This window comes from Trachypithecus francoisi, unplaced genomic scaffold, assembly GCF_009764315.1.
Source record: "Trachypithecus francoisi isolate TF-2019V2 unplaced genomic scaffold, Tfra_2.0 Lachesis_group4, whole genome shotgun sequence".
Classification (NCBI taxonomy): domain Eukaryota; kingdom Metazoa; phylum Chordata; class Mammalia; order Primates; family Cercopithecidae; genus Trachypithecus; species Trachypithecus francoisi.
Genome location: NW_022681469.1, coordinates 115,559,144 through 115,585,512, shown reverse-complemented (window position 1 = coordinate 115,585,512; position 26,369 = coordinate 115,559,144). Strand labels below are relative to the sequence as shown.

Genomic DNA, 26,369 nt, shown 5'->3' with positions numbered 1-26,369 from the left:
CAGGCCAACATAGTGACACCTCGTCTCTACTAAAAATACAAAAAATTAGCCAGGTGTGGTGGCGTGTGTCTGTAATTCCGGCTACTCAGGAGGCTGAGGCAGGAGAATTGCTTGAACTCAGGTTGCAGGGAGCTGAGATTGCACCACTGCACTCCAGCCTGGGCAACAAGAGCGAAACTCCATAAAAAAAAAAAAAAAAAGATATATATTTTTTAGGCTGGGCGTGGTGGCTCATGCCTGTCATCCCAGCACTTTGGGAGGCTGAGGCAAGAGGATCGCTTGAGGCCAGCTTGGGCAACATAGCAAGATCCCATTTCTAAAAAAAAAAATTGTAGAGACCCTGTCTCCACAGAAAAATTGTGTGTGTGTATATATATATATATATATTTTTTTTTTTTTTTTCTTTTTCTTTTGAAACAGAGTCTTGCTCTGTCACCCAGGCTGGAGTGCAGTGGTGCCGTGATCTCGGTTCACTGCGACTTCCACTTCCCGTGTTCAAGCGATTCTCCTGCCTTAGTCTCCTAAGTAGCTGGGATTACAGGCATGAGTCACCACGCCCGACTCATTTTGATATTTTTAGTAGAGACAAGGTTTCACCATGTTGGCCAGGCAGGTCTCAAACTCCAGACCTCAGGTAATCCACTCGCCCCAGCCTCCCAAAGTGCTGGGATTACAGGCATGAGCCACCGCTCCCTGCCGTTATTTGATTTTTGATGGGAGCTACTGGAGCTAATTTAGATGGTAATGAGAAGGACAGGAGGAAAGAGAGAGGAAAAAGAAGTTGGCCAGATGCAAGGAAGGACAGAGTTGCCAGGTGATGACCAATGAGTAGCCACCTTGTCTGAGAAGGTAGGACCCTCGAGAGCAAGTGGCGGATGTGGCTCTGATGGGTCACAGGGCCTCCTTCCTCTACCTGTTCTGGCTTCTTAGCCTCTCCTCCTCCTCAGGGCACTCTGCAAACATTGTTTTTCGCAGAATCCTGACTGTGGCCTCCTCTTCTCACTCTCCATGTTATTCATTGGTGACTTCATCCACTACTGTGACTTTACCTGCTAGTTGCTCATAACACTCTCAAACCTGTCTCCAGCCCAGATGCCTCTTCCCCATGTGCCGACTTGGTGTACATTCAACAGCTGACTGAATATCCCCACTTAGATGCCCATGGACAGTGGCATGCTGGCATCTGCTCATGCCAGATCACAAGTGCCCATTGTACACCCAGCTCCTTATTCAGTGAAGTCATCTTGGTAGTAGAAACTTGAAGAGCCAGGCGCGGTGGCTCACGCCTGTAATCCCAGCACTTTGGGAGGCCCAGGTGGGTGGATCACCTGAGGTCAACATGGTAAAACTCCATCTCTACTAAAAAATACAAAAAAATTAGCTGGGTGTGGTGGCGGGTGTCTGTAATCCCAGCTACTCCGGAGGCTGAGGCAGGAGAACCACTTGATCCCAAGAGGCGGAGGTTGCAGTGAGCCAAGATAGCGCCATTGCACTCTAGCCTGGGCGACACGAGCGAAACTCCATCTCAAAAAAGTAATTTTTTTTTTTTTTTTTTTTTTGAGACGGAGTCTCCCTCTGTCGCCCGGGCTGGAGTGCAGTGGCCGGATCTCAGCTCGCTGCAAGCTCCGCCTCCCGGGTTTACGCCATTCTCCTGCCTCAGCCTCCCCAGTAGCTGGGACTACAGGCGCCCGCCACCTCGCCCGGCTAGTTTTTTGTATTTTTTTTTTAGTAGAGACAGGGTTTCACCATGTTAGCCAGGATGGTCTCGATCTCCTGACCTCGTGATCCGCCCGCCTCGGCCTCCCACAGTGCTGGGATTACAGGCTTGAGCCACCGCGCCCAGCAAAAAAGTAAAATTAAAATTAAATAAAATAAGATAGTAGGAACTTGAACTCAGCCAAGGTGGCTCTATTTACATCATGGACATTGGCAAATGCTTCCGATCAGGGCTCCCCCTTTTTGAAGAGTTGGTTGTTAGGCATGGTGGCTCATCACCAGGAGTTTGAGACTAGCCTGGGAAATACAGTGAGACCCCATCTTTAAAAAAATTAAAAATTATCCAGGCATGGTGGCATGCCTGTAGTCCCAGCTACTCAGGAGGCTGAGGTGAGAGGATTGCTTGAGCCCAGGAGTTGGAGGCTGCAGTAAGCTCTGATCGCACCACTGCACTCCAGCCTGAGTGACAGAGCAACACCCTGCCTCAAAACAAACAAACAAACAAAAACCATTTACTACACACCACTGTTTGCAGACATCTCACATTCAACATATTCAAAACTAAGTTAATCATCTTCCCCTGAGCCCCACCATGCCCAACCTTATCCCTTCCCTGAATCTTCTGGCCCAGTTGACGACACCAGCACCCACTCCAATATTTCCAGGCCCTCCCTCCCCATATCCAAAGGATGGTCAATTAGTTAGGGTATAGTCGAAGCGGCTATAACAAAGAATTCCCCAAAATTCAGTGACTTAACCTCAAAATAGACACTCCAGGACTGTGGGGAAATCTCTGCCATCTTTTTTTTTCTTTTCTTTTCTGTTTTTTGTTTTGTTTTGTCTTTTGTTTTTTGTTTTTTGTTTTTGAGATGGAGTCTCGCTCTGTCACTCGAGTTGGAGTGCAGTGGTGCGATCTTGCCTCACTGCAACTTCCACCTCCCAGGTTCAAGTGATTCTCCTGTCTCAGCCCCCGAGTAGCTAGGATTACAGGTGTGTGCCACCACACCTGGCTAAGTTTTGTATTTTTAGTGGAGACGGCATTTCACCATGTTGACCAGACTGGTCTTGAACTCCTGACCTCAAGTCTGCCCGCCTCAGGCTCCCAAAGTGCTGGGATTACAGGCATAAGCCACAGCACCCAGCCAGTCTCTGCCGTCGTAAACATGTGGCTTCTATCTCTCTGTTCCATGGGGCCTAGGCAGAAATCACCATCATATCTGAATGTGGGAAGGGGGGTAAAGTGGGAAGCACAGGTCCTCTTCTGATTAAGGACACCACTAACCTGCTCAGAAGTTGTCCAGATGCAGCTGGACACAGTGCCTGTAATTCCAGTACTTTGGGAGGCCAGAAGAAGGTTCGCTGGAGGCCAGGAGTTCAAGACCAACCTGGTTAACATAGCAAGACCCCCATCTCTATTATTTACATTTCTAATAAAAAATAAATTAAAACAGCCGGGCCCTGTGGGTCACGCCTGTAATCCCAGTACTTTGGGGGGCTGAGGCGGGCGGATCACGAGGTCAGGAGATGGAGACCACCCTGGCTAACATGGTGAAACCCTATCTCTACTAAAAATATTTTAAAAAGTAGCCAGTCATGGCAGCGTGCGCCTGTGGTCCCAGCTACTAGGGAGGCTGAGGCAGGAGAACGGCGTGAACCTGGGAGGCAGAGCAGTGAGCTGAGATTGCGCCACTGCACTCCAGCCTGGGCAACAGAGCGAGACTCTATCTAAAAAAAATAAGTTAATTAATAAAAATTGATTAATTAATTAATTAAAATAAAAAAAGAAGTTGGTCAGATGCAAGGAAGGCTGGGACATGTAGTCTCTATCCATGTACCCAGCTGAAACATTATTAACAAAGAAGGCAATTTAGGAGGCCGAGGCAGGAGGATTACTTGAGCCCAGGGGTTCGAGACCAGCCTGGGCAACATAGTGAGACAGTGTCTCTATAAAAAATAAAAAATAATAAAATAGTCTGGGCATGGTGACTCGCACCTGTAATCTCAGCACTTTGGGGGCCGAAGGAGAAAGATTGCTTGAGCTCAGGAATTCGAAACCAGCCTGGGCAACATAGTGAGACTTCGTGTTTACTAAAGATAAAAATTAATTAATTAACCGGATGTGGTGGCATTTGTGCCTGTAGTCCCAGCAACTCATGAGGTTGAGGTGGGAGGATCCCGTGAGCCCAGGGAATTGACGCTGCAGTGAGCTATGATCGCACCACTGCATTCCAGCCTGGGTGACAGAGTGAGACCCTGTCTCAAAAAAACAATAATTGATGATAATCATAATAAACAAAGAAAGGCAATGGGAAATGGTATAAGAGTAGCAGTCTATGCCTAGTGGATCTATCATGTTAATGTTACCGCTCTCTCTCTCTTTTTTGTTTTTTTGGTAGCCTCAACCTCCTGGGCTCAAGTGATCCTCTTGCCTCAGCCTCCTGAGTAGCTAGAACTACAGGCACACACCACCACAATAGGCTAATTAAAAAAAATTTTTTTTTTCTGTAGAGATGGGGTCTCGATATGTTGCCTAAAGTGGTCTCCAACACTGGCCTCAAGTGATCCTCCTGCCTCAGCCTCCCAAGGTATTCGGATTACAGGCATGAGCCACTGTGCCCAGCCCAATGCTATCTCTTGAATACTGCTTAAATCCATCCCTTCGGCCGGGCGCGGTGGCTCAAGCCTGTAATCCCAGCACTTTGGGAGGCCGAGACGGGCGGATCACGAGGTCAGGAGATCGAGACCATCCTGGCTAACACGGTGAAACCCCGTCTCTACTAAAAATGCAAAAAAACTAGCCGGGCGAGGTGGCGGGCGCCTGTAGTCCCAGCTACTCGGGAGGCTGAGGCAGGAGAATGGCATGAACCTGGGAGGCAGAGCTTGCAGTGAGCTGAGATCTGGCCACTGCACTCCAGTCCGGGCGACAGAGCGAGACTTCGCCTCAAAAAAAAAAAAAAAAAAAAAAAATCCATCCCTTCTACGGTGTGCCAATGCTATTACCTTGATTCTGCCCATTTCCTGGCCTCTAGCTTAGTACCTTTCTAATCAATCTACCAAATGGCTGCCAGAGATATCTTTCTAAAAGGCCAGTTGGATCAATAACCCTCCTGTTCAAAATTTTGTAGTAGTTCCCAGGGGATTCCAGGAGAAGAGTCAACTTCTTTGCATGACACAAAGGCCAGGTCTTGTCCTCTCAACTCAGAATGCCTTTCACCCCTCCTCCAGCTCCACTTCCTTGTCTGCCAGAAAAACCCAGGCCATTTCCTGGGGCTTAGTTTACATATTGCTTCCTTCACCGCAATGCTGTTTGTGTGCCATTGCAATGCTGGCTCCATTCGTGTTGAAGCCTTTACTGGACTGTGTATTTCTGGGCACTTGCCATCCATCCTGGAACCGGGGCTCCCTATGAAGCCAAGGCACTTGGTTTATCTGGCCGAAGACTGGGTGAAGGCCGGGTACAGTGGCTCAGACCTGTAATCTCAGCACCTTTCGAGGCTGAGGCAGGTGGATTGCTTGAGGTCAGGAGTTCGAGACCAGCCTGGGCAACATGGCAAAACCTCATCTCTGCAAAAAATGCAAAAGTCAGGCTGGGCATGGTGGCTCACACCTGTAATCCCAGCACTTTGGGAGGCCAAGGCGGGTAGATCACCTGAGGTCACGAGTTTGAGACCAGCCTGGCCAACATGGCAAAACCCTGTGTCTACTAAAAATACAAAAATTAGCCAGGCGTGGTGGTACGTTCCTGTAGTCCCAGCTACTCGGGAGGCTGAGACAGGAGAATCACTTGAACTTGGGAGGCAGTGATTGCAGTGAGCCAAGATCATGCCACTGAACTCCAGCCTGGGCAACAGAGCAAGACTCCGTCTCAAGAAAAAAAAAAACAAAATCAGCTGGGTGTAGTGGCATGTGCCTGTTGTCCCAGCTGCTTGGGAGACTGAAGCAAAAGGTTTGCTTGACTCCGGGAGATTGAGGCTGCAGTGAGCTGTGATCACGCCACTGCACTCCAGCCTGGGTGACAGAATGAAATCCTGTCTCAAAAAAGACAAAACAAAACAACAAAACAAAAAAATAGAATCCTGGGTGAGAGCTCAGGAACAAGGAACAGACCCTCACAAAATGCCAAATCATGTCCAAGATGTGGGATCTGTGGTGCCTAGGCCCGGCCCTAGCACCTCAGACATCATCACCAGGCTCAAGTTTGGCCAACCTGAACGTGGCCATGGAATGTGAGGCTCTCCAGATCACTTTACTGAATGATTTGTTTAATCATCCATCTTCCTATGAGCCATTTTTATTCCCAGTGTCTATCAGGCAAATAGAGAATATTTATGGAATGAATGAAAACTTGACATTTGCTCCAGGATCAGCACTTTTCACATACTTTGGTTCAGATCTCAGCTCTGTCACTTACTAGCTGAGTGACTTTGGGCAAATTCCTCAACCTCTCTGTGTCTTTGTTTCCCCTGCAAAATGGGGAAAATAATCTGGTTGTTATGAGGACTAAGTGATGTGATGTATGTAAAGCATTCATAACAATGCCTGGCACACAGTAGACACTTTGGGTCTAGTTTAAAAAAAAAAAATAGTTTGGCGGAGCGTGGTGGCTCACGCCTGTAATCCCAACACTTTGGGAAGCCAAGGTGGGTGAATCGCTTGAGGTCAGGAGTTCAAGACCAGCCTGGCCAACATGGTGAAACTCTGTCTCTACTAAAAATACAAGAAAATTAGCTGGACCTGGTGGTGCACGCCTGTAATCCCAGCTACTCAGGAGGCTGAGGCAGGAGAATCACTTGAATCCAAAAGGCGGAGGTTGCAGTGAGCTGAGATCGCGCCACTTCACTCCAGCCTGGGCTACAGAGCGAGACTCCGTCTCAAAGGGAAAAAAAAAGCCAGCCTGGGAAACATAGCAAGACCCTGTTTCTACCAAAAAAAAAAAAAAAAGAAGACAAAGAAAAAAAATCCAGGCATGGTGGCGCTTGCCTGTGGTCCCAGCTACTCAGGAGGCCAAAGTGGGAGGATCATTTGAGCTCAGGAGTTTGAGGCTGCAGTGGTGCATGACTGCACTCTAGCCTGGGTGACAAAGCAAGACTCTCTCTCTAAAACGAAAAAGAGAAGGCCCAGTGCGGTGGCTCACGCCTGTAATCCCAGCACTTTGGGAGGCTGAGGCAGGTGGATCACAAGGTCATGAGTTGAAGACCAGCCCGGCCAAGAAGGTGAAACCCCGTATCTACCTAAAATACAAAAACTGGCCAGGTGTGGTGTCGGGCGCCTATAATCCCAGCTACTCGGGAGGCTGAGGCAGACAATTGTTTGAACCCAGGAGGTGGAGGTTGCAGTGAGCTGAGATGGCGCCACTGCACTCCAGCCTGGGCGACAGAGTGAGACTCACTCTAAAAAAAAAAAAAAGAAAAAAAGAAAGAAAGAAAAATAGACAAACAGAAACAGTTGTAGGCATGAATCCATTAGTTTTATTTTATTTTATTTTAAGAGACAGTATCTCACTCTGTCACCCAGGCTGCAATGGTGTGATCATAGCTCACTGCAGCCTCGACCTCCTCCAGTTGGTCATTAATTACTTCGTCTCATCTCCTCCTGACACTGACCTCTGTCAGTGGCTCACATCCAACCCTCCGTCTAGACTGAACTCCTATTTCTACATATTCCAGAAGTTTTCATGTCCTTAGACCTCTGTCCATGTGTTCTCTTTGTGGGATATCTTTCCCACCTTCTTCACCTATGAGCTTCTATTCATCCTTCGCCGTTTTTGTTTGTTTGTTTGTTTGTTTTTGAGATGAAGTTTCACTCTTGTTGCCCAGGCTGGAATGCAATGGTACAATCTCAGCTCACTGCAACCTCCACCTCCCAGGTTGAAGTGATTCTTCTGTCTCAGTCTCCTAGGTAGCTGGGACTACAGGTGCCCACCACAACACCCAGCTAACTTTTTGTATTTTTAGTAGAGATGGGGTTTTGCCATGTTGGTCAGACTGGTCTCAAACTCCTGACCTCAGGTGATCCACCTGCCTCAGCCTCCCAAAGTGCTGCGATTACAGGCATGAGCCACAGTACATGGCCTCATCCTTCACAATTTAGCTCCAACTTCACTTCTAGAAGATTTCCTGGATTCTCAGAGACAGGTAGCCCCTCCCTCCTCCGGGCCTCCTTTTTTTTTTTTTTTTTTTTGAGACAGAGTCTTGCTCTGTTGCCCAGGCTGGAGTGCAGTGGCACGATCTCGGCTCACTGCAAGCTCCGCCTCCCGGGTTCATGCCATTCTCCTGCCTCAGCCTGCCGAGTAGCTGGGACTACAGGCTCCCACCACCACACCCGGCTAATTTTTTGTATTTTTTTTTTAGTAGAGACGGGGTTTCACCGTGTTAGACAGGATGGTCTCCATCTGACCTCGTGATGCACCCGCCTTGGTCTCCCAAAGTGCTGGGATTACATTATTTATTTGTTTATTTATTTTTTATTTTTATTTTTATTTTTATTTTTTTTTGAGACGGAGTCTCGCTCTGTCGCCCGGCCTGGAGTGCAGTGGCCGGATCTCAGCTCACTGCAAGCTCCGCCTCCCGGGTTTATGCCATTCTCCTGCCTCAGCCTCCCAAGTAGCTGGGACTACAGGCGCCAGCCACCTCGCCCGGCTAGCTTTTTGTATTTTTTTTAGTAGAGACGGGGTTTCACCGTGTTAGCCAGGATGGTCTCAAACTCCTGACCTCGTGATCCGCCCGTCTCAGCCTCCCAAAGTGCTGGGATTACAGGCTTGAGCCACCGCGCCCGGCCTTTTTATTTTTTTTATTGAGGTAGAGTCTCACTCTGTCACCCAGGCTGGAGTGCAGTGGTACAATCTCGGCCCACTGCACCCTCTGCTTCCCGGTTTCAAGCCATTCTCCTGCCTCAGCCTCCTGAGTAGCTGGGATTACAGGTGCGTGCCACCATGCCCAGCTAATTTTTTGTATTTTTAGTAGAGACAGGATTTCACCATATTTTTCAGGCTGGTCTTGAAATCCTCACCTTAAATGATCCGCTCACCTCGGCCTCCCAAAGTGCTAGGATTACAGACAAAAGCCACCGCAACCGGCCCTGTCCTCCTTTTCACCTATCTTCTGTGCATATCTGAGCTCCCCACTGCACCCAAGCTCCTTGAGAGCAAGGATATCCTGTATCTCACCCATCTCAGTATCCCTCCTATGCATAGCATGGTGCCTGCTACACAGTAGGCATCAAAGATGTTTCTTGGCCAGGCACAGGGCTCATGCTTGTAATCCCAGCATTTTGGAAGGCCAACGCAGGAGGATCTTGAACCCGGGAGTTCGAGGCTGCACTGATACGTGACCATACCACTGCACTCCAGCTGAGCAATAAAGCAAGACTCTTGTCTCTTTATTTTATTTCGTGAGATACGGTCTTGCTCGGTTGCCCAGGTTGGAGTGCAGTAGCACGATCATGGTTCACTATAGCCTCAACCTCTTGGACTCAAGTGATCCTCTTGTTTCATCCTCCCGAGTAGCTGGGACTACAGGATCACACCAACGTGCCTGGCTAATTTTTTAGGAAACCTTTTGTAGAGACGGGTTCTTGATATGTTGCTCAAGCTGGTCTCTAACTCCAGGGTTCAAGCCATTTTCCTGCCTTGGTCTCCCAAAGTGCTGGGTTTATAGACATAAGCCACCATGTCCAGCACTTGTCTCTTAAAAAAAAAAAAGGATATTTGTTGAATCAATGAATAGACAAGTGAAATGTATTAACTGCTTTATCCTAACCACTTCCATAATATACTAGAATCTTATGTCAGATCCCATGACAAAAGAAAATTGGTCACAGTTGACTGAGAGTTAAATCAAGTCCTGCCCTGTAGTTAGCCAACTGTAGCTTCCCCCTAGCCATGAGAAGAAAATTCTCTGCTCATTACCAAATAGACTGCAGATTTCCAAGTTATGCGTAATAATATTAAGGCCTCAACACATCCACAGGGACACTTACTGAATAGTCCTGTGTACCCAGCTTTCAGCTAGACACTGACTCCAGAATCAGATGGGGGCCTCACCACAAGCTGTTCTACAGATAGAGACAGCACAGCTTGGTGAGAAACACAGAGATGTTAGGAAACAAAGGCATATTTCAACTTGCTGATAAGAGCTGTGGGTTCTAATCCTGGCTCTGATCCCAGCAGACTGTCTGATCCAGGACAGAGCTCAGGTTCTAGCTGGAAAAAACAAAACCAAACCAAACCTATAAAACCCCTACAGGGACATACCACCATGCCTGGCCAGATTGGACAAGTTTCCTTTTGTTTTTTATTATTCTTTTTAGATGGAGTCTTGCTCTGTCACCCAGGCTGGAGTGCAATGGTGCGATCTTGGCTCACTGCAACCTCCACCTCCCAGGTTCAAGTGACTCTCCTGCCTCAGCCTCCCGAGTAGCTGGGACTACAGGCGTGCACCACCACACCCAGCTAATTTTTTTTTATTTTTAGTAGAGACGAGATTTCACAATGTTGGCCAGGCTGGTCTTGAACTCCTCACCTCTAGTGTTACGCCTGCCTTGGCCCCCCACAGTGTTGGGATTACATGTGTGAGCCACCATTCCCAGTCAAGAATGGGGAAGTTTCTTTTCTTCTTCTTTTTCTTCCTCTTCTTTTTTTTTTTTTTGAGAGATGGGGTCTCTGTGTTGCCCAGGCTGGTCTCAAACTCCTGGCCTCAAGCAATCCTCCCACCTCGGCCTCCCAAAGTGCCGGGATTACAGGCATGAGCCACCACATGCCCTGCCTGAGCAAGTTTCTAAATCTGAGATGGTTAGGGTGGTAGGGAGGAAAGAAGGGATAGTAGGAATTGGCAAGGTAAACTTCAGAGTAAGTGAGGCAACATCATTAAATGTCAACAAAAGGAGAGGGATAAGATGAACAGAATCACTTTCCACCCCAACATTCCTTTCATACTCACCTCAGCATTTTAAAACAATAAGAAATGCAAGCACTTGGCTAGGCATGGTGGCTCATCCCTGTAATCCCAGCACTTTGGGAGGCAGAGGTGGGTCATTCATTTGAGGTCAGGAGCTCGAGACCAACCTGGCCAACATGGTGAAACTCTGTCTCTACTAAAAATAATACAAAAAAAAACCGGGAGTGGTGGCACGCACCTATAACCCCAGCTACTTGGGAGGCTGAGGCAGAAGAATTGTTTAAACTCGGGAGGGAGATGTTCCAGTGAGTCGAGATTGTACCATTGCACTCCAGCCTGGGCGACAGAGTGAGACCCTGGCTTAAAAAGAAAAAAAGAAATGTAAGCACTTTAAGAGATCCACTCAATTCCTCCAGGCCTCAATGGACTGACCTAGGGTCACTTTGGAAAAATCTCATTCTCTCAGCTCCTGAGTCAGCCCTCTCCCCTACAGCTCACCACTCCCGCTGAAACCTGGACCCTTTCAGTCTTAGAATCCAAGTCTGAACTTGGAACCAACCGTAGGCATTGAAATGCCACCGTCATCAGTAGGTAATCCATAAGCCAGCTCAAGCCATCTGTCCTTTGGCCGGGGAGGGGTGGAGTCTCTTCCAGGGTGGGCATGTGGTGAGCAGAGAACCTTCAGGGGCATGCGGACCTCACATAGTATCCTCTTCCTGTGCTATCTCTGGTCTCAAAGATCCCTCGCCCCATACTCTTGAGTATGAGATGGGCACATACTCAACACACACAAGCATTCATATGTGCATATGTACACACATGCACCCATACGCCAACACACATAGACACATACATACAGACACACGCACCCTCACATAAGAGTCCCTCAGCTACCCCAAGTTGTCAGAGCTGCTCCTTTGCCTTTGCTACCAAAACTGTGGTGCCAGGAGCCCAGAAGAACCTGGGACCCAAGCAGTAGAAAACCCTGTTGTTAGTCCGGCGCTGCGGCTGACGCTTGTAATCCCAATGACTCAGGAAGCCAAGGTGGGAGGATCGCTTGAGGCCAGGAGTTCGAGACCAGACTGGGCAACATAGTGAGGGCCCTTCTCTAAAACAAGCAAACAAACAAAAAAAAAAGCCAGGTGTGGTGGTGTGCACCTGTAAGTCCCAGCTACTCAGGAGGCTGAGGCGAGAAGATCACTTGAACCCAGGAGTTCAAAGTTATGGTGAGCTGTGAGCGTGCCACTGCACTCCAGCCTGGGTGACAGAAGACTCCAATTCAAAAAGAAAAGAAACAAAAACCCTCTTGTTGATAAATGCCTCCTTAGGAAAACAGGCGCTGAAGAGAGAGAGAGATGGAGAAAAGAAGCTAAAGCCAGGTGGGCTGAATGCCTGTGTGTGAACGTATGTATATGTGCGTAAGCATGTGTACACATGTATAAGGCCCAGGTACTGGGGGGGGGGGGGTGGGGGCGGAGCAAGGCAAGGAAAAGAGGGGCCAACGAAAGACAAAGGAGGGAAGTTGGACACGGTGGCTCATGCTTTTAATCCCAGCATTTTGGAACATTGAGGCCAGGAGTTCAAGACCAGCCTGGGCAAGGTAGCAAGACCCAGTCTCTTAAAAAAAAAAAAAGGAAAAAACAGAGAGAGAGAGAGATGGAGACACACCCCCACCCCCTCTGGTCCCTCTCTTAATCTTCCCTTCCCTCCCTCGTCCAGCGATTCCATTTAGGCCTGGGTGTGGCAGAACCTGGCTCAGAGCAGCCTGAAGATAGATGACCCTTCTGGGAAGTGGAGCTCTCTCCCCAGTCTTGCTTTAAAAAGTAAGGGGGGGCCGGGCGCGGTGGCTCAAGCCTGTAATCCCAGCACTTTGGGAGGCCGAGACGGGCGGATCACGAGGTCAGGAGATCGAGACCATCCTGGCTAACACGGTGAAACCTTGTCTCTACTAAAAAGTACAAAAAAATTAGCCGGGCAAGGTGGCGGTCGCCTGTAGTCCCAGCTACTCGGGAGGCTGAGGCAGGAGAATGGGGTGAACCCGGGAGGCGGAGCTTGCAGTGAACTGAGATCAGGCCACAGCACTCCAGCCTGGGCAGCAGTGCGAGACTCCGTCTCAAAAAATAAATAAATAAATAAATAAATAAATAAATAAATAAATAAAAAAGTAAGGGGGTAGAGGTCGGACACAGCACTTTGAGAGGCTGAGGTGGGAGGATCGCTTGAGGCCAGGAGTTCAATATCAACCTGAGCAAGACTCTCTCTCCATAAAAAATTTTTTTAATTAGCCAGGAGTGCTGGCACCTGCCTGTAATCCCTGCTCTCTGGGAGGCTGAGGAGGATCGCTTGAGCTCTGGAGTTCGAGACCAGCCTGGGCAACGTAACAAGACCTCCGTTTCCCCCCCAAAAATTAATAAAAACAAAAAGCAAGGGGGTAGGGACCTCATCAGTCGTCCTGCAGAGTCCTGGTCTCCGCCGCTTCCCTGCTCTCCTCTCTGCTGCCCGTTCCTTAGCGAGGGTCTCTAAGTCCCTGCTAGGCACCCCCTGCCCCATCTCCTCCTGGTCGCCTAACGGAGGGTATCTTCCCCTTTAAATCAGCGGCCCCCGGTCCGGTCATTGTCTCGTCTGGCAGCCAATCGGCGGCGCCGTTGGGGGCGGGGGATCCGGCCTCCCAATTGGTCGCCGCGCGCCCCGCCCCGCCAGGGATCCCGGGAGCTGTCCGGCCACCTCGGTGCTGATCCCGCCGCCGCCCACGGGCCGCTAGCAGCGCAGAGGGCACTATGAGCGGGGGCGTCTACGGCGGAGGTGAGCGAGCCTCCGGCCCCCTGCGTTCCGAACCTGCGCCATCCATCCGAGCTCTGGGCACCCCGGGGCCTGTCACCTCGGCGCATGAACGGGTCCAGTCCCAGGCTCGGGTCTCCCGCCTCCCCTGCGCTCCGTCCTCGAGCTCACCGGGCCCAACCTCTCTACCTTGCAACCCACCTCCACCTGGCCCCGGCCCCTTCCTTTCCCGTCGGGAGGGTGGCCTGAGCAAGGCCAGTGGGCAAGAAGGGACCCTGGCGGTATGATGCCCCCACTCCCAGTCCCAGCACCTCGGACTCCAGGCCCAGTTCCCACCGGCCCCAGACTGGTGTTGAAGGTGGCGAGACTGTGGCTCTGCCCTGACTTTCTCTCGGAACTACCTAGCGGGAGAGAGTTCGGGGGAGGTCCCCTTACAGGCCTGTCTCCCCTCACAGATGAGGTGGGGGCGCTGGTCTTTGACATTGGCTCCTTCTCAGTCCGCGCTGGGTACGCTGGGGAGGACTGTCCCAAGGTGAGCCTTCCAGTCTCCTCTCTAAATCCCAGGGGCTCCGGACCCTTCTTCAGGCTTTCCAGTGACCCAGGGCTCTCCTAGATCGCCCAGAAACTCTGCTGAGCGGGAATGTGGGAATAAACCCAGGGGCGGGCTGAGGACCCTGCCGTGGGGCTGGACAGGGGCAAGACGGTGACCCCTCTCCCTGCCGATCTTCCCCCAACCCTTCCCCACCAGGCTGACTTCCCCACCACGGTGGGGCTGCTGGCCGCGGAGGAGGGGGGCGGGCTGGAGCTGGAGGGGGACAAAGAGAAGAAAGGGAAGATCTTCCACATCGACACCAATGCCCTGCACGTGCCTCGGGATGGAGCGGAGGTCATGTCGCCCCTCAAGAATGGCATGAGTAAGGGGCCCCCACCCATCACCTCCTGACAGATAGGGAGCCCACTCCCCACGATCTGGGATATAGCAGCCCCCACTCCCCAAGGAGTCTTCCTTGCAGCCCCAGGGTTCTTCTCGCTGCCAGGGTTCTTCTCGCTGGATTCCCTTCCCAGGGGCCCAACAGGTTTCTGGGAAGGGGGGACGTTCCCCTGGACCTGGACTCACTGACCCTCCTTTGGGCTTGGCCTTTCTCCCTCCTTTTCTTCCTGTCCCTACCCCTGCCTGCCCTCTTGCCTTTCTCCACTCTGCTCTTCTGGCCCCAGTCGAGGACTGGGAGTGCTTCCGAGCCATCCTGGATCATACCTACAGCAAACACGTCAAGTCTGAGCCAAACTTGCACCCCGTGCTCATGTCCGAGGCCCCGGTGAGTGCCTCCTCCATTCCCATGTCCAACCCCGATCTCCACTGCACCTGCTTCCCACCATCCACCTCTCCTCCTGTCCCCTCAAGCCACCGCTGTCAGACACTTCCCTTCCCTTTTCAGACTCCCCTCACCCATCCCAACTACTTTCCTTCCTTCTTGGCTAAGTCTCCATCCCTCCTGCTCTCATCCCTCCTGCTCTCTTCTTGCTCTATCTACTCTGCTGCCCTTCTCCATCTCCAAGTCCTTTTTTAATTTCTTTCTTTTTTTTTTTTTTTTTTTGACACAGAGTCTCACTCTGTCGCCCAGGCTGGAGTGCAATGGTGAGATCTCAGCCTCTGCCTCCCGAGTTCAAGGGATTCTCCTGCCTCAGCCTCCCGAGTAGCTAGGATTACAGGCACCTTCCATCATGCCTGGCTAACTTTTTGTATTTTTAGTAGAGATGTGGTTTCGCCATGTTGGCCAGGCTGGTCTCGAACTCCTGACCTCAGGTGATCCACCTGTCTTGGTCTCCCAAAGTGTTGGGATTACAGGCGTGAGCCACCACGCCCAGCCTCCAAGTACTTTTCTGACCTTTTAACTTATTATTATTATTATTTTGGTCAACATTGGTGAGCTGGGGATGTGGGCTCACACCTGTAATCCCAGCACTTTGGGAAGCCAAGGCGAGAGGATCACTTGAGCCCAGGAGTTTGAGACCACCCTGGGCAATATGGCAAGACCCATCTCTTTTATCAAAACAATAACAACTAAAAAAAATTTTAAACTGCATTTTAAAAAACGTTCTTACCCACATCCTTATAGATTCCTCTTTATAAAAGCAACAGTTTTTCTCCTTTTTAGCTAATTTTGGGGGTGTTTTCTTCCATATCTCTAATATTACACTTAAATTGCTGCCTGTGGAGTTTTTAGTTTTAGATATTATCAATGAATTTTCCACTTTAGAAAATGATCACTTAGCTCTCTTTTCCTCCCCAGCCTATGCCACAACATATTTCTATTACCCTCCTTTAAGTACAGTGGGTTCTGTTGTTGTTGTTGTTGCTGTTGTTGTTTGGGGTTTTGTTTGTTGTTTGTTTGTTTGTTTTTGAGATTTTGTCTCAAAAACAGGGGCTCCGCTCAGTTTGTCACCCAAGTTGGATTGCAGTGGCACAATTCTGCAGCCTTGGTCTCCTGGGCTCAAGTGATCCTCTCATTTCAGCCTCCGGAGTAGCTGAAACTACAGGCATGAGCCACCACGCCCAGCTGATTTTTAAATTTTTTGTAGAGACAGGGTTTCACCATGTTTTCCAGGCTGGTCTTGAATTCCTGGGCTCAAGCGATCCGCCCGCCTCGGCCACCCAAAATGCTGGGATTATAGGCGGGATCCACCGCACCCAGCCCAGTTGTATTTTAGGCTTTAAAAGAAATCAATATTCAGTATTTATACTGTTTTTAAGTTAGAAATAATTTTAAGAGAATCTTTTGTAGAGATGGGGTCTCATTATATTGCCCAGGGTGGCTTCAAACTCCTGTGCTTAAGTGGTTCTTCTACCTCAGCTTACAAAGTGCTGGGATTACAGGCATGAGTCACTGTGCCCAGCCCAAGATTTACATTCTTATTACTATGTATGCTAATCAGGACTGAGACAGGCAATACACTATGATCCCTTTTCCTTTCTTGTGCAACTTTTTGTTTTCCTAGAACTGGAAAAAAAAAAAATGTGTTCAATTTTTTTTTTTTTTTTTTGAGAGGGAGTCTTGCTCTGTCACCAGGCTGGAGTGCAGTGGTGGGATCTCGGCTTACTGCAAGCTCCACCTCCCAGGTTCAAGCGATTCTCCTGCCTCAGCCTCCCAAGTAGCTGGGACTACAGGTGTGCGTGACCACACCCAGCTAATTTTTGTATTTTTAGTAGAGACAGGGTTTCACCATGTGGGCCAGGATGGTCTCGATCTCTTGGCCTCGTGATTCACCCACCTCGGCCTCCCAAAGTGCTGGGATTACAGGCAGGCCACCACCCCCGGCCCTGTGTTTGATTATATTTGGTCTGGTTTTCTATCTACTTAACAGTGTGAACCCTAAATTATTCATCAATTATATCTTTTGTCAAGACATCAATTTCATTAGACATTTTATCAATTTCATCTTCTTGAATAAATTTCTTCAGGAGCCCACTGACCTAGTCCAATTTGCACTAGTAGCCCTCTGCCCGGGGACAGACCTGTTGTGCTGGCATTTCCCTTCACCATCATCTATAGAATCCTTTTGCCTCTGTCCTGGTCAGAAGTCTGTTTCCTGTACTTGAGTCCTTTTCTTGACTCACTCCTTTGTTTTCATGGAGCAGGTCCTTCAGTAACTGCCTTAGAAAAGTCATGAGAGGCCAGACACAGTGGCTCACTCCTGTAGTCCCAGCACTTTGGGAGGCCAAGGTGGGAGGATCACTTGAGCCCAGGAGTTTGAGACCAGCCTGTGCAATATACTGAGATCTTATTTCTACCAAAAATATAAAAATTAGCTGGCCATGGTGGTGCATGCCTGTAGTCCCAGCTACTTGGAAGGCTGAGGTAAGAGAATTGCTTGTGTCCAGGAGGCAGAGGTTGCAGTCAGCCTAGATCATGCCACTGCACTCCAGCCTGGGCGATGGGGTGAGACTCTGTCTAAAAAAAAAAAAAAAATTAATAATCTAAAAAAAAAAATTTTTTTTTTGAGACGAAGTCTCGCTCTTGTTCCTCAGGCTGGAGTGCAATGGCGTGATCTCGGCTCACTGTAACCTCCACTTCCTGGGTTCAAGCGATTCTCCTGCCTCAGCACCCCGAGTAGCTGGGATTACAGGCACCTCCCACCACGCCTGGCTAATTTTTGTACTTTTAGTAGAGACGGGGTTTCACCATGTTGGCCAGGCTGGTCTCAAACTCCTGACCTCAGGAGATCTGCCTGCCCCAGCCTCCCAAAATGCTGGGATTACAGGCGTGAGCCACCGCGCCCGGCATCTAAAAAAAAAAATTTAAAGAAAGGTCATGAGAAGTATATTTTTTGAGACTTTGTATGTCTCACCTTGAGTTGATAGCTCAGCTAGGTATCACATGCCAGGTTGGAAATCATTCTTCAGAATCTTGAAGGCACTTTTCCATTGTCCTTCTTCCAGCATATATTGTTGCCATTAAGAAGGATGAAACCATCTGATTTCTGATCCTCTGATGTAATGTTTTTGTTTCTGAAAGTTTATAGAGTTTTTACTTTATCCTCAATGTGGCATATTTTCATTCATGGCTCTAGGCACTTAGTACGTCTCTTCACTCTGAAAACCTATGTCTTTCAATTCAGTGAAAAAGAATTATTTATTTAGTTATTTATTTCTCTCCATTTTCTCTCTTGGGATTTTCTGTTATTTGGATTTTTTTGCCTCCTGAATTGGTCCTCTAATTTAATTCCCTTTTCTCTTATATTTTCCATCTCTTTACCTTTTTCCTTTGGTTTCCAAGATACTCCCTCCACTTTATGTTCCAATCCTTCTATTGAGTTTTTCATTTCTGTTCATGTAGTTTTAATTCCCACAAGCTCTTTACTTTAAAACAAATTTTTTTAATGAGACTGCATCTCACTATGTTATCCAGGCTAGTTTCGAACTCCTGGGTTCAAGCAATCCTCCTGCCTTGGCCTCCCAAGGTGCTGGGATTACAGGCGTAAGCCACCATGTCTGGCCTGTGCAAATGTTTTGAATGCATGTGTGTATGAATATATGTGTATGTGTGAGTGCGAGTGCGTGTGAGTTTGTGTGTGTGAATGCGAGTGTATACGTGTGTTTGTGTGTTTGCGAGTGTGTTTGAATGCACGTGTAACTGTGAGAGTGTGAATACTGTGAATGCATGTATGTGTATTTATGTGTGTGTATCTGTGAGTGTGAGTGTATGTGTGTTTGCGTGTGTGTTTGTGCAAGTGAATGCATGTGTGTATGACCGTGAGTGTATGTGTGAGTGTTTAGGTAGTGTGTGTGTGCGCGAGTGTTTGAATGCATGTGTGTGTGTGATCGTGAGTGTATGTGTGAGTGTTTGGGTTGCATGTGCGTGGATGTGGGACTGTGCCTTTCCCTTCTTGAATCCTCCCCTCCTGCACTTTCTCCACAGTGGAACACACGAGCCAAGCGGGAGAAGCTGACAGAGCTGATGTTCGAGCAGTACAACATTCCTGCCTTCTTCTTATGCAAGACGGCCGTGCTCACGGCGTATCCTCTGGACTGAGCTGCTCTGACTGGGTGGAGGGCAGGGGTGGGGCCTGTGCTGAGCTCAGCTGAGATGAGCTGGGGGATCAGACCTGGTTCTCTGAAGATCAGTGTCCCAGTGGGCAGACACCTCCCTCCGCCCCACTAGTGCAGAAGGCCCAGTAGACTGAGCACATCCGAGCCTGGGGTGGCCAGATCAGCGGCCCCTTTCTGTTCCCTGGATCAGGCTGAGCAGACAGCGAGCTGGGCCCTGGAGAGAGCAGGCACTGGAACTGGACAGAGGAGGGAGACATGTAGAACACTGCGGCAGTCCCTTCCCAAGAACTCCTTCAACACTGACTTTTTTTAGGATCTGCCTTGCATTGAACGCTGTGCTATGCACTGGGGTGATAGTGACCCTAATTTCAGGGAATCTATAGGACACAACCAAAATTAAGGGGCTGGGCGCTGTGGCTGGCCAGGCACAGTGGCTCACGCCTGTAATCCCAGCACTTTGGGAGGCCAAGGCAGGCAGATCACTTGAGGTCAGGAGTTTGAGACCAGTCCGGCCAACATGGCAAAACCCTGTGTCTACTAAAAGTGCAAAAATTAGGCCGGGCGCGGTGGCTCACGCCTGTAATCCCAGCACTCTGGGAGGCCGAGGCGGGTGGATCACAAGGTCAGGAGATTGAGACCATCCTGGCTGAGACGGTGAAACCCCATCTCTATAAAAATACAAAAAATTAGCCGGGCGCGGTGACGGGCGCCTGTAGTCCCAGCTACTCGGGAGGTTGAGGCAGGAGAATGGCGTGAACCCAGCGGTGGAGCTTGCAGTGAGCCGAGATCGTGCCACTGCACTCCAGCCTGGGCAACAGAGCAAGACTCCGTCTCAAAAGAAAAAAAAAAAAAAGTGCAAAAATTAGCCAGGCATATTGGTGGGCACCTGTAGTCCCAGCTACTTGGGAGGCTGAGGCAGGAGAATCTCTTGAACCCAGAGGCAGAGGTTGCAGTGAGTGATTGCACTCCAGCCTGGGTGACAGAGCAAGACTCAGTCTCAAAAAACAAACAAACAAACAAACAATAAGTAAAGAAGTAACTGGGGTCTCAGTGCCTTTCTCCAGGAGATGAGTCATCACCAGGAGGAGAGATGTGCAGACTGGGGATGAGCTGGACCCTGGCAGAGCAGAGAGTGATCAGACCAGATCTGGGCCCAGGCCCCTCATTTGCCACTGCTGTCTCTTTGACTTACCCATCCGATGCCAGCTTTGCAAACGGGCGGTCCACGGGCCTTGTGCTGGACAGTGGGGCCACCCACACCACGGCCATTCCAGTACATGACGGCTACGTCCTGCAGCAAGGTGGGGCTTCAGCAGGGGGCAGGGGCGCACCGGGAGGACCAGATCCTGACACTGCCTTCCTTCCAGGCATCGTCAAGTCCCCTCTGGCAGGGGACTTCATCTCCATGCAGTGCCGGGAGCTGTTCCAAGAGATGGCCATTGACATCATCCCACCTTACATGATCGCAGCCAAGGTGGGGCCTCTGGGGACACAGAGCTGCCACTAGAGTCCTGGCCACTCGCCCCATGGCCGTCAACCCGCTGACACACGAGATATCAGAGCAGAGAGCAGCAGGCTCCTCAGTGGGTCCTGGCTCCAGTTTCTCCTTTTATAAGTGAGGCATCTGAAATCCAGACAGGCTGAGGGATACGCTGAAGTCATGGAATCAGCTAGCAGACAGCAGGATGTGTGAGGGCCAGTGCGGTGGGTTCTAGGGTTCAATATAAACCCACCAGCTCTGCGGTGCAAGAGCTGTGGGACTGGCCGGGCGTGGTGGCTCATGCCTGTAATCCCAGCACTTTGGGAGGCCGAGGCAGGCAGATCACTTTGAACTCACTTCGAGACCAGCCTGGGCAACATGGTGAAACCATATCTCTACTAAAACTACAAAAACTAGCCAAGCATGGTGGCACATGCCTGTAGTCCCAGCTACTCAGGAGGCTGAGACTGAAGAATCACCTGAACCCTGGAGGCGGAGGTTGCAGTGAGCCGAGATTGCGTCACTATGTTCCAGCCTGGGCGACAGAGTGAGACTCTGTCTGGGAAAAAAAAAAAAAAAAAAAGAGCTGTGTGACCAATAGCATGATATCAAAGCTCCTTGGGCCTCAGTTTCCTCTTCTGTAAAGTGGAACGGTAGTAGGCAGTAACCAGGGTGCTGTGAGTATGAAGTGACACTGTGTGCTTAGCTCCGTCCTGTGCCCTCACATGGATTGCAGCCCCCTAGGAGGCCATTCCCTGGAGATTCTGTCACCACTGTATTCCTGGTGTTCTCCAGATCAGCTGCACCCACTGCATGAAGGGCACACACGGAGAGAGAGGCATGCCCCATTCTCTCTCCTCTCCATCAGGAAAGGGTGAGAAACTCCCCTTGCAGGCAGCACAGCAGAGCCTCCAGTGCCAGTTAGCTGCAGAGCTGGGAACAGTGCCAGGAAGGTGGGGTAGGGGTCAGGGTGGGCTAAGAAATGGTGTTCATACGCTGTGCCCCCACAGGAGCCTGTCCGGGAGGGCGCCCCCCCAAACTGGAAGAAGAAGGAGAAGCTCCCCCAGGTCTCCAAGTCCTGGCATAACTACATGTGTAATGTGAGCCTCTGGAGAGAGTCCCTTGAAGACCCCTCCCCTGCCGTGAATGGGGGCGAGGCAGGGGTCTTGTATGGGAGGTGGAGCAGGGAGGGGGAGCTGGGCGGGGGGTGTTGCTCAGGAGGGATCCAGGCCCTCATCACCCTTGCTGGGATTTCAGGAGGTGATCCAGGACTTCCAGGCCTCCGTGTTGCAGGTCTCAGACTCCCCCTACGATGAACAGTGAGTGTGGCTCAGGGCTGGGGGGGTGGGAGAGAGGGCAGAACTGGGACTCCTGGGGTGGGCTGGGGGACTCTGGTGCTGTCCACCCACTGATCCTTCTTGAGCACCCCAGGCAGAGTCCTGCTCCCTTCTGGGCAGGGTGGCTGCACAAATGCCTACAGTGCACTACGAGATGCCCAATGGCTACAACACAGACTATGGCGCCGAGCGACTCCGCATCCCCGAGGGCCTTTTTGATCCCTCGAACGTCAAGGTTTGGCTGTGTGGCAAGGACTGGGGTGGGTGCTGGCTGCAGTCCTTGGATCCTGGGGCGTGGGGGAGGCTGGGAAGGATTGCAGGGACTGGGGGAAGGGGGAGAGGGCCCACAGCCCCAGTCACCTCTCTCCGCAGGGCCTGTCGGGGAACACCATGTTGGGTGTCGGCCACGTGGTGACCACCAGCATCGGCATGTGTGACATTGACATTCGCCCGGTGAGGCCAGGCCGGAGCTGAGGCTGGGCAAAGGGGCCCAGGGGAAGTGGGAAGGTAGGGTAGGGGGACTGTCCCCCGTGACTCACTCCTTCTTCCTGCTCTCAGGGCCTGTATGGGAGTGTCATTGTCACTGGCGGGAACACATTGCTCCAGGGCTTCACTGACAGGCTCAATCGAGAGCTTTCCCAGAAGACCCCACCGGTAGGAGCCCATCCCTGACCCAGAGCCCCGGACGCCCGTCCTGGCTCAGCTGTCCAGGACTGAGTCCCCCATTCTTCCCACGTCCTTCCTTCTGTTCTGTCCACCAGAGCAGAACCCCTGCCCCTGCGGCTTCCCAAGTCTTCCCCCTGTCCCCCAAGCCCTGTCCCTTCCCAGAACCTAGGTGTCTGCTTCCCCCAGCCCCTTTTTACCCCCAGAGCATGCGACTGAAACTCATTGCCAGCAACAGCACCATGGAGCGCAAGTTCAGCCCCTGGATTGGGGGTTCCATCCTGGCCTCACTGGTGAGAGGAAGGGGACCTGGCCTAGCACTGACTGTGGGGGAGAGGGGAGACCCAGACGGCGCCCGCCACTTTGCCTGCCTCTTCATTCATTCATTCATTCATTCAACATTTATTTTTGAGAAATGTCAGTCAATGAACGTTCCCAGAAGGGTGAACAGGACACAAATTGGGGGCAGGGGCCCGGTACAGTGACCCACAGCTGTCATCCCAGCACTTTGGGAGGCTGAAGTGGGAGGATGGCTTGAGGCTAGGAGTTCAAGACCCAGCAGGGGAACATAGCAAGACCTATCTCTACTTTTACAAATTGGGGAGAAGAGGCTGCACATGGTGGCTTATGCCTGTAATCCCTGCACTTTGGGAGGTCCCGGGCGGGCGAATCACTTGAGGTCAGGAGTTCGAGACCAGCCTGGCCAATACGATGAAACCTTGTCTCTACTAAAAATACAAAAAATAGCCGGGCGTGGTGGTGTATGCCTGTAATCCCAGCTATTCAGGAGGCTGAGGCAGGAGAATCTCTTGAACTCAGGAGATGGATTGCAGTAAGCTGAAATTGTGCCACTGCACTCCAGCCTGGGTGACACAGTGAGACTGTCTCCCAAAAAAAAAAGGAGTAGAAGGACAGGTAGTTGGAGAGATTGGTCAGGATGAGATTTTGGCGAGATACCCACTGTGCTCAGTCAGCAGAGGGGAGACCCTGATGGTTTGGGGCAAGGGAGTGATGTGGCAATGCAGGCATGATTGGAAAGACTGCCAGGCATGAGTCTTTGGGGTCGAGGTGTGAGCTGGGGTCAACAGGACCTTGCAAGGAGGCTGTTTCAATTGTCCTGGAGTCATAGCATGGGTAGCAGTGGGGATGGGGTGGACAGCAAGGGGCAACTAGCAAAGGAGGCAGGCAGATTGGTTCTGGAGTAGGAAGTGGTAAGTTCAGTCTGGACCTGCTGCTGGGGTGGAAGGAAGGTACTGAGCAGGGAGCTGGCGTTGCAACCCGCATCTGGAGGGTATCAGTCACACAGAGGGAACAGTGAGGACATGACAGACAAGGAGGACATCCACGAGAAAGGAAGTCCTCTAGGGAGACAGAAACTAGGGTCAGAAAGACAGAGGCTGGCAGTCTAAACTTAGCTTGGGGCTGGAGCATGTCAGCCACACAGTTCTTCTGTTTTTTTCCTTTTTTTTTTTTTTGAGACAGAGTCTTACTCTGTTGCCCAGGCTGGAGTGCAGTGGAGCGATCTTGGCTCACTGCAACTTCTGCCTCCTGGATTCAAGCGATTCTTCTGCCTCAGCCTCCCGAGTAGCTGGGATTACACGCGTGCGCCACCACGCCTGGCTGATTTTTGGATTGTTAGTAGAGACGGGGTTTCACCATGTTGGCCAAACTTGTCTCAAACTCCTGACCTGAAGTGATCTGCCCATCTTGGCCTCCCAAAGTGCTGGGATTACAGGTGTGAGCCACCATGCCTGGCCCAAAATTAAGTATTAATAATATATCCTGGCCAAGTGGAGTGGCTCACGGCTGTAATCCCAGCACTTTGAGAGGCCAAGGCGGGAGGACCACTTGAGCCCAAAATTTCTAGACCAGCCTGGTCAATAAAGTGAGACCTTATCTTTACAAAAAATTTAAAAAGCAGCTGGCAATGTGGCACATACCTGTAGTCCCACCTACTTGGGAGGCCAAGGTTGGAGGATCACTTGAACCTGGAAGGTTGAGGCTGCAGTGAGCTGTGCCACTACACTCCAACCTGGGTAACAGAGTGAGATCCTGTCTAAAAAAAAAAAAGAAAAGAAAAAAATTGGGTGTGTATTTTCCACTTAGAGCATGTCTCAATTTGGATCGGGGCTAGTGAGCCACAGGAGGCTAGTGGCCACTGCCTTGGATAGCACATGTGTGTAGGGTGAGAAAGATCAAAGAATCCCAGGCATAGTAGCTCACACCTGTAATCCCAACATTATGGGAGGCTGAGGTGGAACGATTACTTGAGCCCAGGAGTTTGAGACCAGCCTGGGCAACACAGTGAGACCCCATCTCTACAAAAATAAAAATTAGGCTGGGCGTGGTGGCTTACGCCTATAATCCCAGCACTTTAGGAGGTCAAGGCGGGCAGATCATCTAAGGTCAGGAGTTTGAGACCAGCCTGGCCAACATGGTAAGACCCTGTCTCTACTAAAAATACAAAAATTAGCCAGGTGTGGTGGCAGGTGCCTGTAATCCCAGCTACCCAGGAGCCTGAGGCAGGAGAATCGCTGAAACTTGGGAGGCAGAGGCTGCAGTGAGCCGAGATTGCACCACTGCACTCCAGCCTGGGCAACAGAGCAAGACTCCATCTCAAAAAAATAATAATAGGCCGGGCGCAGTGGCTCAAGCCTGTAATCCCAGCACTTTGGGAGGCCGAGACGGGCGGATCACGAGGTCAGGAGATCGAGACCACCCTGGCTAACACGGTGAAACCCCATCTCTACTAAAAAAATACAAAAAACTAGCCGGGCGAGGTGGTGGCGCCTGTAGTCCCAGCTACTCGGAAGGCTGAGGCAGAAGAATGGCATGAACCTGGGAGGCGGAGCTTGCAGTGAGCTGAGATCTGGCCACTGCACTCCAGCCTGGGTGACAGAGCGAGACTCCGTCTCAAAAAAAAAAAAAAAAAAAAAAAAAAATAATAATAATAATTTAAAAATAGAGAGAGAAGGGACACTCTGAGATGCTCATTGCAGGAACCTCATGGGGCAAGTTGTAACGCTGAAGGCTTCAGATGGGGTGCCACAGTGTTGGAATGGTGAGGTGGAGGGAATATCTTCCTTGGGAAAGAGGGAGACTAGTGGTGTTCCAAAGCCCTGATGGAGTGAGGAGAGGACACCTGGTGGGGAAGGACGGTGTGTGTGTAGGGGGTGTTGAGTGCTGGGTGCAGGCTGGCTTGCCTGGGGTTGTGCGTGCCATCCCCCCAGCTCAGGAACAGGGCCTAGCTCAGGGCAGAGACTGCTGTTCAATAAATACTTGCTGAATGAATGAACTATTGAATTGAATGATATGAAGAGGATACTCTCCCTCTGAATATGAAAGGGGGCAGACAGAGGAGGGGAGGATAAGGTGGGGAGGGGTTTCAGAGGGATGTGAACCCAAGGGGTGGTCGGGGCCTGTTGGAGGATTCCCAGGGGCTGCACCTGCCCATCCACACCTCCCTCCAAGGCCACCCTGACCCTGATATTGCCCCCTCCACCCAGGGCACTTTCCAGCAGATGTGGATCTCCAAGCAGGAATATGAGGAGGGCGGGAAGCAGTGCGTGGAGCGAAAGTGCCCCTGATGGCACTCCTCCCCACGCACCTGCTCCCAAGCTCAGATGGAAGTCCCTTAACCCCCATGCCACATCACCCCCTCCTCTTTCCCGCTTGTCCTTGTAAATGGTGATGTTTCTGGGTTGGAAGAAGTAAAAATGTTTTAAGAAAAAAAAAGTTTGGCCTCCGTGGGGTGGGGAGTGGGCGCAGGGGTCTGGAGGGAGGGGTGGGGAGGGAGGGTCACTGCTACACCCATGCCGATCCCACAGTGGGCGCTGGGACACAGCCCCAGGGACCATGGATTCCTCAGGCTTCCGAGGGGTTGTGACCCAGGGGAGGCCACGCGACCAAGACTGAGGGTCGGGGGTGTTGCTGGGGAGTAACAGTTGTGGTGG

The 26,369-nt window shown here is 50.8% G+C and overlaps 1 protein-coding gene and 1 long non-coding RNA gene across 4 annotated transcripts; one reads left to right on the top strand and one right to left on the bottom strand.

Moving 5' to 3' along the window:
- Positions 1 to 991: 991 nt before the first annotated feature.
- LOC117072286 lies at positions 992 to 13,178 on the bottom strand. The gene is made up of 4 exons (XR_004432739.1): positions 13,050 to 13,178; positions 9,694 to 9,768; positions 1,078 to 1,356; positions 992 to 1,037 (listed from the first exon to the last, which is right to left on the bottom strand). It is a non-coding gene; the product is annotated as an uncharacterized LOC117072286 (long non-coding RNA).
- A 102-nt stretch (positions 13,179 to 13,280) lies between these two features.
- Positions 13,281 to 26,151, top strand: ACTL6B (actin like 6B). 3 transcript variants are annotated; one of them, XR_004432738.1, is made up of 14 exons: positions 13,281 to 13,412; positions 13,844 to 13,920; positions 14,137 to 14,302; positions 14,604 to 14,704; positions 18,806 to 18,903; positions 20,143 to 20,237; positions 20,304 to 20,410; positions 21,427 to 21,516; positions 21,674 to 21,735; positions 21,874 to 21,988; positions 22,126 to 22,206; positions 22,312 to 22,407; positions 22,606 to 22,709; positions 25,923 to 26,151. XR_004432738.1 is itself a non-coding variant. In XM_033192210.1 (14 exons), the coding sequence occupies exons 1-14, from the start codon at positions 13,388 to 13,390 to the stop codon at positions 26,001 to 26,003; spliced, it is 1,281 nt and encodes a 426-aa protein (XP_033048101.1). In that variant the 5' UTR covers positions 13,281 to 13,387; the 3' UTR covers positions 26,004 to 26,151. The 3 variants fall into 3 exon arrangements, 2 of the variants coding, with proteins under 2 accessions (XP_033048101.1, XP_033048100.1); XM_033192210.1 differs by having other exon boundaries at positions 22,623 to 22,709; XM_033192209.1 differs by lacking the exon at positions 25,923 to 26,151 and having other exon boundaries at positions 22,623 to 23,094.
- Positions 26,152 to 26,369: the final 218 nt, after the last annotated feature.